Source organism: Vulpes lagopus, chromosome 15 (assembly GCF_018345385.1).
Source record: "Vulpes lagopus strain Blue_001 chromosome 15, ASM1834538v1, whole genome shotgun sequence".
Lineage (NCBI taxonomy): Eukaryota > Metazoa > Chordata > Mammalia > Carnivora > Canidae > Vulpes > Vulpes lagopus.
This window is the reverse complement of record NC_054838.1, coordinates 18,888,427-18,906,895: the sequence shown is the minus strand read 5'-3', so window position 1 is coordinate 18,906,895 and position 18,469 is coordinate 18,888,427. Positions and strand designations below refer to the sequence as shown.

At 42.1% G+C, this 18,469-nt stretch overlaps 1 protein-coding gene across 2 annotated transcripts in view; it reads left to right on the top strand.

Moving 5' to 3' along the window:
• SYT9 (synaptotagmin 9) overlaps window positions 1-18,469 on the top strand; it is a 189,342-nt gene that overhangs the window by 50,611 nt on the left and 120,262 nt on the right. For both annotated transcript variants that reach the window (XR_005983967.1, XM_041730690.1), the window contains exons 2-3: window positions 3,166-3,517; window positions 12,729-13,275. Coding sequence is in view for 1 of the 2 variants with exons in the window: in XM_041730690.1 (XP_041586624.1) it covers window positions 3,166-3,517; window positions 12,729-13,275 (899 nt within the window). In the remaining variant the exon portion in view is untranslated. The remainder of the gene's footprint in view (window positions 1-3,165; window positions 3,518-12,728; window positions 13,276-18,469) is intronic.

Here is an 18,469-nt window from a genome sequence, read left to right as displayed (position 1 = left end):
AGTGACCATATGCTCTAGTCTACCCTGGGTACTGTGTGGTCTCTTGTCCCAAATGATTATTAATATCACCCCTTCTCTCTCTATATATATTTTTAAAATTTATCTATTTGTTTGAGAGAGAGCATGCGTGTGAGCAGAAGTTGTGGGGGGGAGGGCAGAGAGAGAGGGGGGAATCTCAAGCAGACACCCCACTGAGTTGGGCATCCAATGCAGGGCTCAGTCCCACAACCCTGAGATCATAACCTGAGCCAAAATCAAGATTTGGACAGTTAACTGACTGAGCCACCCAGGCACCCCTCTCTCTTAAGGTGTCCCAACTTTAGACAATAAATTATATGGTCATGTGTTAGTCAACGTTTTTTGCCATGGTAACAAACATCTTCAAAATGTTAGTGACCTAAAACATCAACTCTCTAGGATTTGCTCATGGATATGTGGATCAGCTACAGCTCTGCCCCACAGCTGGTTCCGTCCTAAGTTGGAAGAGTGAGCTTTATTTAAGATTTCTTCTCATGGGAGAAGGTGGAGCCAAGAGTACTCTGGTCAGAGGTGGCATGGGCCATATCTACTCTTATCAACTAGAGCAAGTCACATGGACAAAACCATTATCTAGGGGTTGGGATTTATTCTCCTTCCTCGGCATAGGGGGGCACTGTGGTGGAGAGAGGGGAGAGCAAATACTGGGTGAATAACAATATAATTAGTACATTGTACTGGTGAACACTACTGCTTTCCAGTGTGCCCCAACTCCAGTCTGGGCTGGTGTCTTGTAGCAGTGTCTTGTGTCAGGACAGTGCCAAAGTGATTAACAGACAAGGAGTTTTGTCTCAGTTTGAATAACTATGTGTTAAGGGATTTCACTGTGTTGTGGAGCCTGTTTTGTTTTTAGATTTTTTTTGGACAAGGTAGGAGTTGATGTTTGCTGTGGCAGTCTGATTAACTGGGACAGGGTCTCCTCCCTTCTGTGTACTACCTATGCTAGAATTTTGTGTTGACAAATTTTCCATGCTAGAAGCAGTACTACCTATGCTAGAAGTTTGTGTTGACAAATTTTCCATGCTCCTGTGTGAGCCATCAGAATGCAATGGAGCCTGTGGCTGGACCATGCTCTCTCCCTGCCTTGTGTTAGGGCTCCATAATGTGTGATTTCTGGTGCCCCTTACTTTGCCCCCACTGACTCTCCTTCCTGTTGCCATCCCTGCCCTTGCTGCTCTGCACCTGGGAGTTTTAGTTTTTATTGTTTCCTTAGTGTCACTTCATTTGCTTGTGTTAAATGTTCAGTACTAATTAGCTTTAACTTTAAAACAATTCTAGAAATTCCTCAACGTTACTGGTTCACTGATGGATTGATGGAACCCATCCTTGTTTTCAGTTGCTGTAGAGTTTGCTAATCCCCTTTCAGTGGGACTAGAGGAGAGAAAGGTGGCAGAGTTGAGCTCACTAACCCATGTGAAACTCTTAGTATTGTCGAGCAGAGATAGAATACAATTTCACCAAAAGGACAAAGATTGATGGGGAGGCATAGAGGAGATACATTAGATCCATCACCAGCCCTAGCAGCTGGCGTTCTCTCAAGAGCAATTTTTCATGAAGAAACTGTTTTATCATTTCATAAGAATGATCGAGTATCTTCAGAGTCATGCTGAAAAGCACACGGATGGTGGGTGGTCAGCTTGGCTCAGTAGGTAAGTGACTTGCGGTTGGGCCTCACACGCATGTCTCAGCAGAAAGACCAGTTGTTTCATGTCGTGGATTGTTGGCATGCTGTGGATAATTGATATTGTGAAAATTAACTTATTCCTAATTATCTCCTTCATAAGAATATGAGTCTATGAATAAAGTATGGAATGTGTCTGTCATGTTTTCCCTTGTACAATTTCCTAAACCGAGCACAGTACCTGGCATGTAATGGACATTCAGAAAACTTGGGCTGAAGCAATGCAAATATTTTGATGATGGACAGTAAAGGCAAAACCTGGGAGAATTCTTGGAGCTCCTGAGTGTAATGGAGCACAGTAAGGGCAGGTGCGAGTGTCCTTTAAAATAAGGGGTTTACAACCACCACAGTGCCAGGAATGAGTTCAGGTTGATGCCTTAGCCTCCCTGACTCCACTGAGGCACAGGGCAGAAGCCTGAAGGGGGGGTGGGCTGTATTCTGGGAGTTAGGGGCATAGCTACTGCACTGCCATGGGCCCTAGCTGAGGTCACACGGTCTAGGTAGCAGATGCTATGGTTGCCTTGCCATATCCATTCACCCTCACCACTTCAGCGCGTGCCTGCTGACCTCCAAAGGCCAGCCTCTGCATTTATTTGAATGTGGGAGTTTGGGACTGCACCACTTGTGCTGCAGGTGGGAAATGCCCCGTGAGAGCTGCCCTCCAATCCCTGACTAAGGGAGCTGACGTTTTACGTAACCCAGCTCCTTGCCTCTTGTGGGGGTGACTGAGGTGTGACTCTTGCCCAGGAGATGTAACCTCCATCTGTAGTGACTGGCTTGGTAAAGCCTCTTTTGCTGGCCGCCTTCCCTGGACCACTTCCTTACTCCTCTACCTGTGTTTTCTTCACTTTCTAAATAAACCACCTGCCCTTGAATACTTGTCTCGGGGAGTGCTACTGGGAGACCCAAACTATGATGGCTGGTGCTGGGTCCCGGGCACCCGGCCACTGGCTGTAGGATATCCTTGAGGCTTCAGAGGACTTGAGCTTCACGTTGCTTAGATTCTTCAAAATCAATATCAGAAAGAGAAAGAAAACATTCCAGTTTCTTTTGATTTAGAAAACTGTTACACAACTCCCAAATTCTATTACACGGCTCTCTGAAATTACCGAGTCATTTTTAAGGACTGCTGAAACTGTCCTGCTCACAAAACCCCAGTGATTTATATTGTTCTGGTGTAGGGTCTCAGTTGCCTTAGAGGGCATTCCTAGTCTCCCTGAATATATCCTGCCTCTTGCTAGAGCAGACCGTTCATCGTTTGGAAATACTGCCTGCCTGTTACCTTCCCTGTGCTGTCTCTGAGTCTCACTGTCCCCACGCCAGAATCAGGTGACCCTGCGGCCAGCTCCCGAGGGATGAATGGATGAAAGGGTCATCTGCCTGCAGTGTGCAATGGATGGGCCCAGGAAGAGCAGCCACACTGACCTTTGATCTTTGCTTCTTTGCAGATATCTCGGTGAGCCTGCTGACCCTCGTGGTCACTGCCTGTGGCCTCGCGCTTTTTGGCGTGTCTCTCTTCGTGTCTTGGAAGCTCTGCTGGGTTCCGTGGCGAGAACGAGGCCTGCTGTCTGGTAGCAAAGACAACAACCGGGAACCTCTTAACTACACGGACACAGAGACCAATGAGCAGGAGAACAGTGAGGGCTTCTTAGACCCTCCCACCCCCTGCCCTGACTCCTCCATGAAGATCAGCCACACGTCCCCGGACATCCCCCTCTCAACCCAGGCGGGGGGGCCGGAGAACTGTGCCCATGGCGTCCGTGTACAGCGCCAGGTCACAGAGCCAACCTCGTCGGCCCGGTCAGTAATGCCCCCTTCCTTTCTGAATGCAAGGCAAGGACCACTCTCTTTCCTCTCTTGCCAGTAGTAGCATTGATTAGCGCTGGAGCCCGTAGCCTTTCATACGTCCATTCAGTATTAGAGACATGAAGATGGGAACATGAAGGAACCAGTGGGCTCCTCCTTCCCTCTCCTGAGCTCCCTGCGTAGGCTTCACTTAGCCATAGTAGTAGAGTTACATCGCCAAGACTTCCCATGTCAAGTACTAAGAACTTCATAGGCATAATTTTACGGTAGTTCACAACTTTGCACAAGATGCCAAAGTTATCATTTTCATTTCACAAAAGAAGAAACTTAAGTCAGAGAGTTTATTTTTTTTAAAGATTTTATTCATTTATTCATGACACACACACACACACACAGAGAGAGACAGAGAGAGAGAGAGAGGCAGAGACATAGGCAGAGGGAGAAGCAGGCTCCACGCAAGGAGCCCAACGTGGGACTCGATCCCAGGTCTCCAGGATCAGGCCCTGGGCCAAAGGCGGCGCTAAACTGCTGAGCCACCGGGGCTGCCCAAGTCAAAGAGTTTAAATTTTAAAAAGTCATATGTTGATATGCCCTGATTCAGCCAACACCAGAGCCTGAGCTCTTAACCACTCTTCCTGCTGTCCTCCTGGTGCTATTGAATTTATGCCCCATGCTTCTGACCTGCCCTAGCTGTCACACACAGGCTGTCCCCATAGTACACAGAGTGGCTCCATGTCTGACCTTCTTCAGGCTTTGAAAGGCCTAGAGCCCCCAGGCCTAGGGTTACTTGCTTTCTATGGGTGGGATGCTCTGTGCTTTAAGCAGGAGAGAAATCCTTTAGTGCAGTGATAAGCAGCAAGGGTTCGGGGGATCAGGTGAACTGGCTTTACTTATGTGCATGACACTGGACATATTACTTAACCTCCATGTTTCCATTTCCTTTTCTGTGAGAGAGGAATAGTAATAATAGCAACATGTGGGTGGTTTTAAGAATGAAGCATTAGCATGTACATCATGCCCTTTGTACAGGCTGCATCTGGTAAGCACACCAAAGCCTGAGCTGCCATTTTGATTGCAGTATTGCCTTGGTCATGATCATTTTCATTGCAACTGGCGTCTCCCAAGACTCAGATGGGGCACAGATGTGGCTTTGAGGTTAAATAGCCAATTCCCAATCGCTGGATGTAAAAATCCTCTTTCCGTAGGAGATTTCAAGAAGAGAGATGGAGAAAGCAGCTTTTTTAAAATGAAAATTTGCCTGAGCGATAGAGGAATAGCATGTGCTGTCATTTGGAAAGTATGAGCACAGTTTGGGGGCATTTTTAAAACATCTTTTTTTATTTGTTCTCTAGAAACAGAAATAAGATTTTACCCTTTTTTTATGTTAATCGAGTTTATCCTAGAGACTCTGCTCATTCACATTAAGTGGGATGGAATATGACAGTTTATAATTTAATTTTTCCACAAACCTATTTTAGCATCATTTCCAATTCTGAATCAAAGAACTAAACCTAAAATATTCCTCTGTAAGGAAATGAATGGTTGTTTGCCATTTGATTTAGAAGAACTCCTCAGATTTTATCACTAGGATTTCTCTTTAGATATAGACTTAAATATAACTGGAGCTCTGTTTGATGCTGTCATGGCATTCATGTAGTGGTGCAGACTTGGAATAAAATTCCTTCAGTATTTCAAAAACTAGAATCTTTCAGATGAAGTATCCATTGAAATCATCTCCTATTTGTTTTTACTCTGCCTCTTAATTTTTCTGATCGAGTCCCCATTGATACAAGGTGATAGTACTGTGCTTTTATTAGATTATGTAGCTGAGGACTGCTATAATTCTAATGAATTTATAGCAGTTGTATCACTATAATTATCACTATTTATTCTAGAAAATATATAAGTAATCTACACCTCAAGAAATATATTTCATTTAAATATAAAAACTGTGGTAAAAAATAAAAGTAAATAAAAACTGGTATCTTCAACATTGATTTATGGAAATTGAGTACAAGGAAAAAAAGATAAAAAGAAGCAGCAAAGGAATTATCCCTATAAAATGAATTTTACATTTAGATTTATTTTAGTTTTGGAGTCACATAATTATCTTTTATGATGGCCAAAATCAAGTTTAGTAAAATCTGACTTACCATAAGAAAACTAAATTCTTTCCAGCTGCATTTGATCTAATACTGATAATCTGCATCATTATGCATTTAAAACATTCTTACCTAAATTACTACTGACCCAGTTTTATGGGTTATGTCTGGAAATACATACTATGATTCATGGTCTCACCATAATGAGTGGTGTGTCATCTTCTAATTCTTTAGGAATTGTGTTATATTATAAACAAACACAAAACCTTTTTACTGACAAAATGGGAGAAATGATGTTCCAAAGCATTTTTAACATTGTTTTTTAATTAATATTTTTGATACTGAATTTGGGGAGGGAGCAGGTACTCTGTACTGAGATACCTCTAAACAGTCTGCTCTGCTAGTTCTTATTTCCTTTTCTTCTCATTATGCTCTTTATTTTCTCACTCCTGTCTATTTCTTTCTTACTGATTCTCTCCTACAGTTGTTGTGATTTGTTCCAGGGGTCTTAGGACATCTCCTTGACCCAGAGCACATAAGACCTAGACTCCCAGTTAAGGGTGTCTCTACTGTCCCCGAGATCCATTGGCATAGCTTCTCTCATAGCATTGACATTGGGAAGCTCACCGTCTCCTGGCCTCTTGAACTTGACTACATGTGGCCCCCCACCAATGTCTATGGAGTGCCCTAAAGATGAGCGTTGTGTTATCTTCTCAGAAGGTTTCTGGTCAGGATGACTTTCTCTTGTTTTCCCAAGATCAAGCATGTTAACATTCTATTTCTACTTAGCTCAGTTACTATTAGAACCCTCCAAAGTTCCTGTTAATTCTTTGCAGTTTAGATGAAATATCTTTTCTGTAATATCCTGGGAATATGGATTTTTTTTTCAGAATGCTTCAATACCAGAACATTTTTAAGATCTGTCTTCCAAATATATAAAAATCCCTGAATCCTCAAAATAGAAGGAACCTTGACAGGCCATCTAATGCATTTCCTGGTTCACATCCCGAGATGAAAGTCCAACCTATTTTATTAAGTCTTCTCAAACTTCCTAGGTAACACTTTGGTTTTATAAAAATTTCAGTGACCACACTGCCATCTTTTTATCAGGCCTGTTAGGGCCTACACGTTGTTGCCACAGTCTCCTGTCAGCTCACCAAGTCAGCGCCACATGGCACTACCCTGGAGGACATGGACTCACTAGGAAGCTTTATCTGGGAAACCTTGTCACGTTCCACCTACCCTAGCCTCTCTCTCAGTGACTTCAGAACCTCCCACCTTTTCCTGCCTTGAGGCCTTTGCACATGCTGTTCCCTCTGCCTGGAATGCTTTTCCTTTTCCTCTCCAGCTCCAGTGTCCCCCCTACAGAATCACCTCCTCAGAAAGACCTCACCAACCACCCTGTCTGAAGTATGTGCTCTTGCCTCCACCCCTTTGCACTCTTCATTCCCTCACATGCTGCCTTGCTTGCATTTCTTCACAAGGTTGAACTCTCCAACTAAATGATCATTCACTTGCTGGTTGCCTGTACCCCCTCTCTAATCTGTGAGTTCCATGAGCTCAGAGACCACATCTGCTTTGTTTCTCCCTATATATCCAAACCTTGTGCAGCCCCCGGCATAGAGCACATAGAGCAGACTTAGCATGGATGACTAACAGAATACCTTCATCAGTATGCAGCCACTTTTCTCGTGTTCTGCTGACAAGAATGGCAAAAGGCCAGAAGTGTAAACTGAAGAAGGGCCTATATGGGATGAAGCTGGAGGAAGACCTTTTGTAACCTGTTTTACCTTCATCCAGAGCCTTACACGAGGACTTTTGGCCTTATCTCTGGAGTCACAGAAATATTCTGACAGAGTTGAAAGAAGATGACAGTCATTGAACTTTAAATTTGGGTCCCATGGCTGGCCACAACTTGGTATGCTGGGGTCAAGTGTCATGATTACTCAAGAGTACCATGATTCTATTAAACTATGCTTTTGTAGGTGTGTGGTGAAAACATTAGTTAGGTGTAAACATTCAAAATGCAACAGTTTTTTGAATTACTCTAAGATGTTTCTTCAGATTTTAATACACTGACAGCTTCAAAAATGGACGCTGCTTAGACCTCTTTTAATTCTCATGAGGTTCTGAAATTAGATGTAAATGTACATTTTCTCTACTGGGATTTAATTATTGGAAACCAAACCATATGTCCTTGGCATTCATATATTTCCTCAAGACACTTGTATTAAGCATCTGCTACATGCAAAGTTCTATAGCATGTGCAGGTCATAAAAAGATAGATAGATAGATAGATGGATAGATAGATAGATAGACAGACATCCCTGACCTCAACAGGTCCATAGCCTAGTTGGGAAAATAGGTGAGAAGAATACCAGTTACACACATTGAAGTGCTCCAGTTGTTCTCTAGATTAATCTGGCAGGAGTGTCTCAGATGCTTGGGACAGGGTGAATAGGGGCTATAAGGGGCTGATTCAGGCCTGTAATGATGAGGCCTGAACTCAGTTGGAAGCAATGGGAATGGAAAGAGGCATGAGTTGTAAGCTACTTTTGAGAAGGTGTTGGTGGACCTAGGCTTGTCATATAAATAGGGAATAAAATATTCTAAGTGAAACCAGGATTTCAAACTTGTTTAACTTGGGGGATGTCGAGGATGTAGGTCATGTATCAGAGTATCCAACTGCACTTGACTACATACCTCCACGGACCAAGGTGTGATGCTTACATCTTTGTTATATCATCCATTCTGGAAACCTCTGAATCCTGTGCTAAGAAAGGTCCCCATTTCCTTCTGCCCTGTAGTCAGTTCACTGCATCTGCTCTGAGACTTCCTCTTCCGAGTCTGCCTGTGGCTCAGGACAATCCAGCTCTCTCCTCTCTATTACCCAGGGATATCAATCGTATCTTCATTGTTCCCAAACTGCCCTGTCTTGACTTGAACCTAGTAAAGAAACCCATGTGGTTCTGAAATCACAGTTTGCTTCTCTCTTTCCTCTCCTTGAATCCTGAAGCTCTGTCAACACTGGTGCTCCAGATTCAGGGAAGGGATAGGCCAAATTTCACCTCTGAAATAGGGTCACTGAGGTGATGGTGGATAGAAGAGCACATACTTGCCTATAGTTGCATGGGAGATGCAGAGGTGGAAGGGATTGTGGGAATGATGAATGTTGGCTCTCCCACAGACCCTGGATGGAACATGTAGGCATATGTAAGGAGAAAGCTTCGGGGACACAGAGTTGAAGATCCTATCCTGCTGGAGAGCTGGGATCCAAGATGGCAACTTACTTAATTTCCCTATTGAGGTCTATAGCATCAGCTTGGAAGCTAATAATATGAGGCCAAGTTAATGTAGCCAGGCTCTATGAGAGTGCCATTTCCTCCATGACCATTTCCCAAGCCAGGGGCCTCTCTCTCTGCCTGTCTGGCTCCTTAATGTCTGGTCAATTCTTATCCTCTTCTGACCTGCTGTGTAGTCAGTGTTTGACTAACTTGCAGGCAGTGACTAGGGTTTGCGTTTCTATGCCCTCTACCCTACCTGACCCCTTGCTTTGCACATTCATATTTGGTGAATTGTGGTACTGCCCTCTTTCTTAAAATCCAGTGGAGGTAGTTGGCTATTTGGGTGATGGTTCAGGGACTTAAAGTGGGACCCTGGAACTGGTTAATTCAATTTTGAGGAAAGAGAGAAGGGAAAGCTTTTTACATCTGGGATCTTGCTTCTGCTAACCTGAGGCTACATATCAGCAGGAGGCTCATAGTCCTTCAAGCATTAAAGTGTTTTTGAGTTTGTTGTGGGAAATATGCTTTACAGATTTTGTTAATCATCTTCAAAAGTAATCTTTCTCCAGGCTCAACCACCAATCTTCCAAATCAGATTGGCACAGCAACCTCCAATCTTTCAGTTCTCTTCCACAATCTGAAAATGTCCTCCCCCTGCACGAAGGGAGAATGGGAGGTGGGTCCAGCAGAGGATCTTCCCCTCACTGTCCAGCCTCTCTAAGGACAGCATCAGAGTATGACTTATTTACAGAGGACCTTGTCTCTCAGCTTTCCCTTTCCCACCCCAGTCTTTGGAATCCATTCTTTCTCCTTCCTTTCATTATGCACATTAAGTCCTGAGAACACCCAACATACAGGACTCCTCAGACCCTCTCAGGGGACTGTCTGCTTCAGACACAGATCCCTCCTTGTCACATACTCTGTGACAGTAAAATTCCAGACCCTTACCCTGGAGGCTTCTAGTTTACTGTAGTCAAAGGCCACCTCCATTGACCATTTTAGAACCGCCTCACCTGGGATGGCAGGAGCCAGATCAAAAGATTCTGTCCCCCCCTCCCCCCGTGCCTCGATTTGGACTTGGTTTTCCTTCCCACCTCCATGTGAGCAATCTATGAGAGCTATGGGATGGATATTGATTTTCCATTTCCTCTCCTTTGTCTTCTTCTCATCCCTGGGACAGCCTTTTTTGCTCATGTCTCAGCCCAGAGAGCTGCAGAGGTTATGTGGAGGGGCAGTGAATTACCCTGGTTCCCTGACTGCTTTGAGCTTCTCTGGTCTGCTCACCCACCCCCCAATTCCTGTAATCCCTGACTCTCTCCTGAAAGGAAATTGAAAGTGATTGAAAGAGAGCCCCAGGGAGCGAGCACTGTCATGGCCTGTTACAGTCTGTGCTGTCTGCTTTAAGCCACTGCCTTATAGTTGGATTTAGTGGGTTTCCTAATAGTAAGTGTGGTTCTGATTGGAGGCAGAAGTATTGAGAATGAAATTAGTGATGAAGAACATTTGGATAGATGATTGTGTTCAATCTGTGTTTTATTTAAAAAAAAAAAAAAGACTCTAGCTCTATTACAATTTTGAATGGAGGCATCCTGTGCAGTTGGGATCTTGCTTTGGTCTTTGAAGTAAGATCTCTTTATGATGTCCTCCCCACCTTACTGCCTCGATCTCCTGGCAATCCATTGTGGTTAGGAAAGGCAAAGCACATGGGACTTATTTCTTCTGTTCAGATTTCCTGTCTAAGAAAATGTATAAGTAAAACAGAATATGTTCCATTGCTAAGCAGTCAGAGTCATGTATTTTAAATTTAAATTTACATGGCAGGCCTAGCCTACAGATAGGGTTAAGACAAAATGTTGCTATGATGAGTCTAAAACCAGTACTCAAAAAACTCAAGGTAAGTTGTTAGGCACAGACAGTCTGCTCAACAACCACCTTGGGAGAAAAGTGGTAGCCAAGTGGCAGGGTCTGGGTCTGGCATAGACACAGGACTGGTGTTCCATCAGACGTTGGTACAAAGAAGGTATGTATCATGGGCCTTGAGGAAGCACTTTTAATATTTAAGCAGGATCACTAGACAGTTCTGGAATGATCTGTTGTAGGTGGGAACTGACACCAGACCCAAGTATGACCCTTATTTCAATCCAGCGTAGAAGGAAAAATCAACATCAAAGGCCAGAACTGGTACTAGCCCCTTATGGCCTGTGCAGAGGGCTGGGCACTTGCTGCTCCCTGCCAGTCTCTTCTGCCCACAGACCCCAGTGGAATGAGACTGGAGCTCTGTTCCAGGCCTACAGAGGGCCAGTGTCTGGACAAGGGAATGGCTGAGCTTTACCAGCACAGGGAACCACTTTTAGGTGTTTAACAGCATCCCTTCCCCCTCTCCCTCCCCCTGAGAAAGCATAAGATGCAGAGAAGACTTCAGATGGTAGACTTCTTTGTAAGAAATTAAAATCTGACAACAGAGACTTTCAGATGACACAGTTTTTGTGCATACGGGAATGTATGTGCCTTTGAGGTATCCGCTTGCAGTGGATTTGTGTTGGCCCTGACAGATCCATGTGACAGTTCCATGACTGTGTTTTTGCTGTGCCGTGGAGGTGATTGGTGACCAGGAGCATATCTGAGGATGAAGAGCAATGTTCAGCAGCACAGCATCTACACCACAAGGGAGAGTAGTTTCAAACATGTTTGGGGGTCTCTTAATCCCATTTTACATCTTTATTTCATAAAGTCATCTCAGGAAAGGAAGAGAAGACAGACTCAAATGTTTACTCTGCCTCTCCAGCTATTTATCAATCCCTCAGAGACAGCCTGGCTATTCCTTTCACCTAATGGTGGAGAGAGGCTACTTTGGTTAGAAAATACAATATAATGACTCTGAACTCTGAGCAAAAACAAAGATAACATGAAAAACAACCTTGTACGTAAATGACTACGTCTCTCAGTTTATGAGAGACCTGTATCTCACACAGATACAGCAGATTTCAAAGAGAATTCCAGGGAAACTACTCACCGAAACCAATAAGCTGATAGGGTGAAGAGTAAATTCTCTCGGCAAATATTTAATTTGCAAATATCAGTATTCGACCTTCTCTGAATCCCTACATACATTTATATGGCTTACCTTTAATTTCTATACTCTTAGAGTTTATTACAGAAATAAAACCCTTCCTCTTGATCACTGATCACCCACATAGTGTGACAGGAGCTCCGTCAGGGAGCTGCCACTTGTACCTGTCACAGACAACACAGTCCACTGCAGGCAGACACATCCTGTCACATGCATTCTCACAAGAGCTAAAACTGTTCTTGGGATGAAATGCTTTGATTTGAACCAGCAAGAATTTACTTACTAATAAAGTTACAAGCCAGTGACGGGAAGTACTATGTGATTTAGAGACAGATGCATTTCTCCTAAGACAACACAAAGCTAACTATTTCAGTTTCAGGATGACATTATGTATAAAGGTGAACAATTTTATTTTGAAAGCAATTTGTACAAATCTTTACATTCTACCAGCCGAATAAGCTTCTTTAATGGCATATTAGGTTAGAAAGTGCATTAAACCTTAAAAGCTCCAAGGTCACATGTTACTTGGTTCATTTCCTGATCCCGAGCCTCAATTTTGAGCTTCGAGCCTTGGGGAGCAGCTTACTCACATTGATGAGCATTTTGAATTTAGGCCAAAAAAAAAAAAAGGCCCACAGATGTAAGCTTTTAAAAGGGCATAACAGGCTACCTACATCCCAGGCACAAGTTTCTGAGAGACCTGTAGCTAATGAGATTGTAACTTTGTTCTCTCTTGCTCTTCACTCAAGGCATAATTCAATCCGAAGACAACTCAACCTGTCAAACCCAGACTTCAATATCCAGCAGCTTCAAAAACAGGAACAGTTGACCGGAATTGGTCGAATTAAACCAGAATTATATAAGCAGAGGTCACTGGATACTGATGATGGGACTAGGGGTAACAGCAAAGCCTGTGGGAAACTGAATTTCATTTTAAAATATGACTGTGACTTAGAGCAGCTCATCGTGAAGATTCACAAAGCTGTCAATTTGCCTGCCAAGGACTTTTCTGGAACTTCAGATCCTTATGTCAAGATCTATTTGCTTCCTGATCGGAAAACAAAACACCAGACTAAAGTGCACAGAAAGACCTTGAACCCTGTGTTTGATGAAGTGTTTTTGTTTCCAGTTCCCTACAATGACCTTGCAGCACGGAAGCTTCACTTCTCTGTGTATGACTTTGACAGGTTCTCTCGCCATGACCTAATCGGCCAAGTGGTGGTGGATCACTTCCTAGACTTGGCTGATTTCCCCAGGGAGTGCATCCTTTGGAAGGATATCGAGTATGTCACTAATGTAAGTCCAACATTTCTCCATTTGGGGGGCGACTTCTTGGTCTGCGTGCAAACAGATTATTTACACCTTCTTTTATTTTGGGGGCAAAGTATAAAATTCATGTCAATGTCCAGATAGCTGTTGTTTCAGAACCTTCTTGTACCTTCTCAGAAATGGGTCTTTACCAATATTCATTTTAAAAGTTCCCAGAATTACTCATGAAACAGTATTAAAGAATAACAATCTCTCTTTTCTACTTTCTAATTCTTAGCTATCCCCTAATTGGCAGTAGATATTATCTGCCCTCCTTCCCACATTTTCTGTAGAGCTTTCTTAGGTTATTTGCACTAAATGGATCTTTGCATCCTATTAACTGTAATCTACAGCTACAAGACCGTTGCCAGACTCTCTAGAGCATTAAATCCTTGCCCATGTTCCCAAGTCAGCTCAGTTGCATTTTCCATGATCAGATCTTCCTCTTTAATCCCAGAAGTGAGAATGATTGAGAAGAGTTGGCACCACATTTTAAAATACAAAGTGACAAGGAGTTCAGTCTGAAAAGATGTGCAGATAATGGCAAAACTAATCTATGGAAGGTCAAATCCAATTTAGAGCTCAGGAGAGAGGGCAAAAGTGCTCTGTAGTGACACCACATACCTGTGTTTACATTTTAAATGAGATTACAGTGGTGATATTATTACTCCATTTACATCCTTTCCACTGTCCTGCAGATGTATTGACACTCCTGAAAGAGGAGAATGGACTCTCTTAGGGTAACTCTGATACTTTAAAGCCACTTCTTTCTTCCAGATTCCCTCAAGCAACTCTGCTCACACATCTTCTAGAATACAAGCCCTACTGAGGCCAGCATCGTTTTATTCTCTGCCTTGGCATGCAAAGGCACCAAGCACTATAATCCTCCCTCAGCTCAAATGATGATCCAGCTTGGAGTTTGGAGTCCATTAAGTGAAAGGCTCTCATTCTGTTCAGGAAGAGAACATGCAAAATCTCTGCCCAGTGACCAAATACCCACACTAGTACTTTCTCACTCTTGGCTGCCTTTGTGAACTGGGGATTCACTCACACTTTTGCTGTTTCAAAAGTCACCATCTCTTCACGTGCTGCAAGATACCAGTGCCAGGTTTGTCCTGACTCAGATAAGCAAAGAGTAGCATAGAGTTTGGCTGGCCCTTACCATAATGACGAAGAAAGGGAAGAAAGAACTGGAGAAGGTGCAGGGAACATCAGTTGATGAAACTAAGATGATTTGGGAGATGGGAAAAGGAATAGATCTCTTCAGTCTTGAAAAGGTCTGTAAATCCAAAAATGGATGCTGGGGGAAGCAAGGACCATATAGCAAATCCCATTTGCCAAAATCAGGAGGTAGCATGAGAAGCTTTAAAGAAACAAAATGGACAGACTGTTTATACTAAGATGTGAGTGGCTCAAGAACAAACTCTTTTACTGAAGTATTTACCAGGTTCCCTGGGGAATGAGCTGAGATATTGCTGGCCAGTAGGGACACTACTTGACAGAGCTTGGTCACACAGTCTGGTGTGGCATCCATTTATATTTTTTGACAAATGGATTCCACAAAATAGCTGGGATGATTATCAGAAAGCTCAACAGGGATCCTGCTCTGAGTGAACTTCTGAGAGACTTTATGGGCAGAGTAACACTGAGTACACAGTAGCTGATAAAAGTCTGGATAAGGCTGATCCCTGGTGGAAACATCTAGAACAGTTTCCCATGGGATGAGAATAGAGAATGGCAGAGACCTCCTGCCCCTGAAATCACTGCCATTTTAGCACTTCACTGAGAGTAAGAGTTTCTGTGTCTATTGTTGGAGAATCCTGGATTTCCACTGAGTGGAGTAGACTGTAATATTATTTATTAAGGAGGAAAACTTACAAGGCTAAAGACTTCAGAATTCTCAGCTCTTTCCTCAGGCGAATAACAAATATTCTGAGCATTGATTTAGACCTTTGGATGGGCAGCAGGGGAGAGGAGGTTTGAAAATGGAATTACAGCTTATGTCATAATCTGCCATATAGTTTTTTTTTTTAAATTGAAGTATAGTTGACACATAGTGTTACATTATTTTCAGGTGTACTGCCCTATAGTTTTTAGAATCCCATTTTCAAAATTGTTATTTGAGGCTATTTTGATTGTGACTTTGTATAGATACTGAGCATGAGGGTCTGAGGTTTGCCAAGTTTCTATTTTTGTAGTATAGCATGTAGGGGCACCTGGATGGTACAGTCAGTTAAGCATCTGACACTTGGTTTAGCTCAGGTTGTGGTCTCAGGGTCGTGAGATCAAGCCCTACTTCAGGCTCTGCACTCAGTGCAGAGTCTGCTTTGGATTCTCTCTCTCCCTCTGCCCCTCCTGCTCATCATGCTCTCTTTCTCAAGTAAATAAATAAATCTTTGTAATATAGCATATATATAACACAGTATAGATAATGTACACATACAGAGTAATGAGGGAATAATTAAATGAACAAGCATGAACCCGCTGTTCATCTGAAGAATAGAACAGAACCAATATTTGTGCTGACCCTTGGGTTGTCTTCCCTCCTCACATTCCCTCTCAGTCCACTCCTGCCAAGCGGAAAACACTATCCTGAATTTCATTTATATTGTGACGTATTTGTAAGACAATATATTGTCTGGTTTTGTCTGTTTCTGCTTTTCATAGCTCTTCTTTGACTACTTTTTTTCAGCCCACTTTGATTATGACGTTTAACAATAGAGTTCAGTAGAGCTGCGGTTCATGTATTTTCATTGCTGTTTAATATTCCATTGCATTATAGGTGACAAACTAGCTTTCCTGCATTGATATTTGGGTGGTTATTTGTTTTTAATGATTCTGAATAATACTCCAGAGAACATTTTGGTGCCCGTCTTCTAATTTACAAATGCAATGCTTCCTCTGGGGTGCATCCCTGATAGATGTAAGGTGCACATGCGTTTAGCTTTCCAAGGCCACACAGAGTTCCTTTCCACAGTGACTGTCCAGACTGGCCCTTCCATTGGTGGGATAGACAGTTCTTGCCTTCTACCTCCTCATCAACTCTTACAGATGCCACACTATTTAATATGTGTGTATGTGTATGCCCGTGACATGGTAAATAATTTATATTTCCTTTGTTGTCAAGTTGAGCATCTTGGATATGTTTATTGGTCATCCGCATTTCCTTTCTTGCACAATGCTTGTTCAGCGCTTTTACCTCTTCCTTATTGATTTCTGTATGCTCTTTGTATAGGCTGGATGCAAATCCTTTGTTGATGATGTGTATTAACAGACATTATCTCTCAATTTATGACTGTCTTTGTACTCACTTGATACTGTCTTCTGATCAATAGAAGCTCTTATGTTTAAAGTAGTAAAACATAACAGTATTTTCCTTCATAAGTTAGTGCTTTTGTGTCTTTTTAAAGAAATCCTTCCTTACCCTGTGTCATAAAGATATTTCTCCTATTTTCTCTATTAGAAGTTTTAAAGTTTTGACTTTCCTAGTTATGATTTTCATCCACCCAGAATGAAACTGTAAGTGTATTACAGGCATCCTGTATTAGCTCAGGCTGCTGTAGCACCATATCGTACGCTGGGTGGCTGAAACAACAGGCATTTATTTCTCACAGTTTCAGAGGCTGAAAAGTCCAAGACCAAGGTGTTGGCAGATTCAGTTCCTTGTAGCTTTCTTCCTGCTTTGCAGACAGCTACCTTCTCAATGCATCCTCACATTTTTTTTTTTTAAGAGTTTTTTAAGTAATCCCTACCCGGCCCTCCTGGGTAACCTTCTCAATGCATCCTCACATTTTGGGGCTCAAACTCACAACCCTGAGATCAAGAGTTGCACACTCCACTGACTGAGCCAGCCAGGTGCATGCCCTTCTCTTAAAATGCACTAATCCCATCATTGAGTCCCAACCCTCATGACCCCATCTAAACTTAATTGTTTCCCCAAGAATCCGTCTCCAAATACCATTGTGTTGGGGGTTAGGGCTTTAATATATGAATTGGGGAAGGGTGGGGGACACAAACATTCAGTCCCTGGTGCATCCATGTTTTTCCATATGGATAACCAGTTTCCTGGCATATCTTTTCAAAAATCTGCAGTGCATGCTCTGTCCCACATATATTTCCATATATCAAGAATCTATTTCTGAAAAATTTTTTATTCTGTCCTTTTTGACTATATCTACCTATAGTACAATTTGCAAATTACTGTCATTCTGTAATAAAGTTTAATATCTGAAAGGACAGTCATCCAACCTGCTTTTTCTTCAATTCAGTCTTGGCTGATATTTGACCTTTCACATAAATTTTAGAATCAAATTATCAAGTTAATAATTTTTCAGGTATTTGTTTGGACTTGTACGAAGTCTGTAGATTAGAGAAGTTTTGCATGTTTTGTGATACTGAGTCTATTCACAGTATTCACAGTATTCTTTCATTCAAGGCTTGTAATTTTCTTCACGAGGATCTTGCATGTCTCTTGTTAGATTTATTGGTAGGTGCTATACTTTTCATTATTTCAGCTGCAGTTGACCCTTGAACAACACAGGTTTGAACTGCTCGGATCTACTTATACATGTATTTGTTTCATAAATCCAGTTCAGTGCTGTAAATGTATTTTCTCTTCCTTATGATTTTCTTAATAATATTTTCTTTTCTCTAGCTTACTTTATTATAAGAATACAGTATATAATACTTAAAATATACAAAATACATGTTAGTTGACTATGTTATCCATAATTCCAGTCAACAGTAGGCTATTAATAGTTAAGTTTTGGGGGATCAGCAAGCCTAACCTTCACGTTGTTCAAGTATCAACTGTAGCATTTTTTCTAAAATTACATTTCCTCACTTTTGCTGCTCTGCCTTACTAATGCAGTTTAAATTTTGTATATTTATCTTCAATTTGACAATCTTGAAAAATTCTTATTAATTCTTATAATTTGATTGCAGAATCTCCTGAATTTTCTTTGTAGATAATTAGACATGTGAATTGTGATAGTTTTGTTTTTTTTTTTTTTTTCTAATCCGTATGCCTTTATTTATTTTTAAATTGAGTTTACAGACTAGGATTTCCAGTATAATGCCAAATAATAATTGTGGTAGTAGTCATCCTTGACTGTTCCTACTTTTAAGTGAAATGTCTTTAGTATTTCACGGAGTAGGGGATGCATGGGTGGCTCACTGGTTG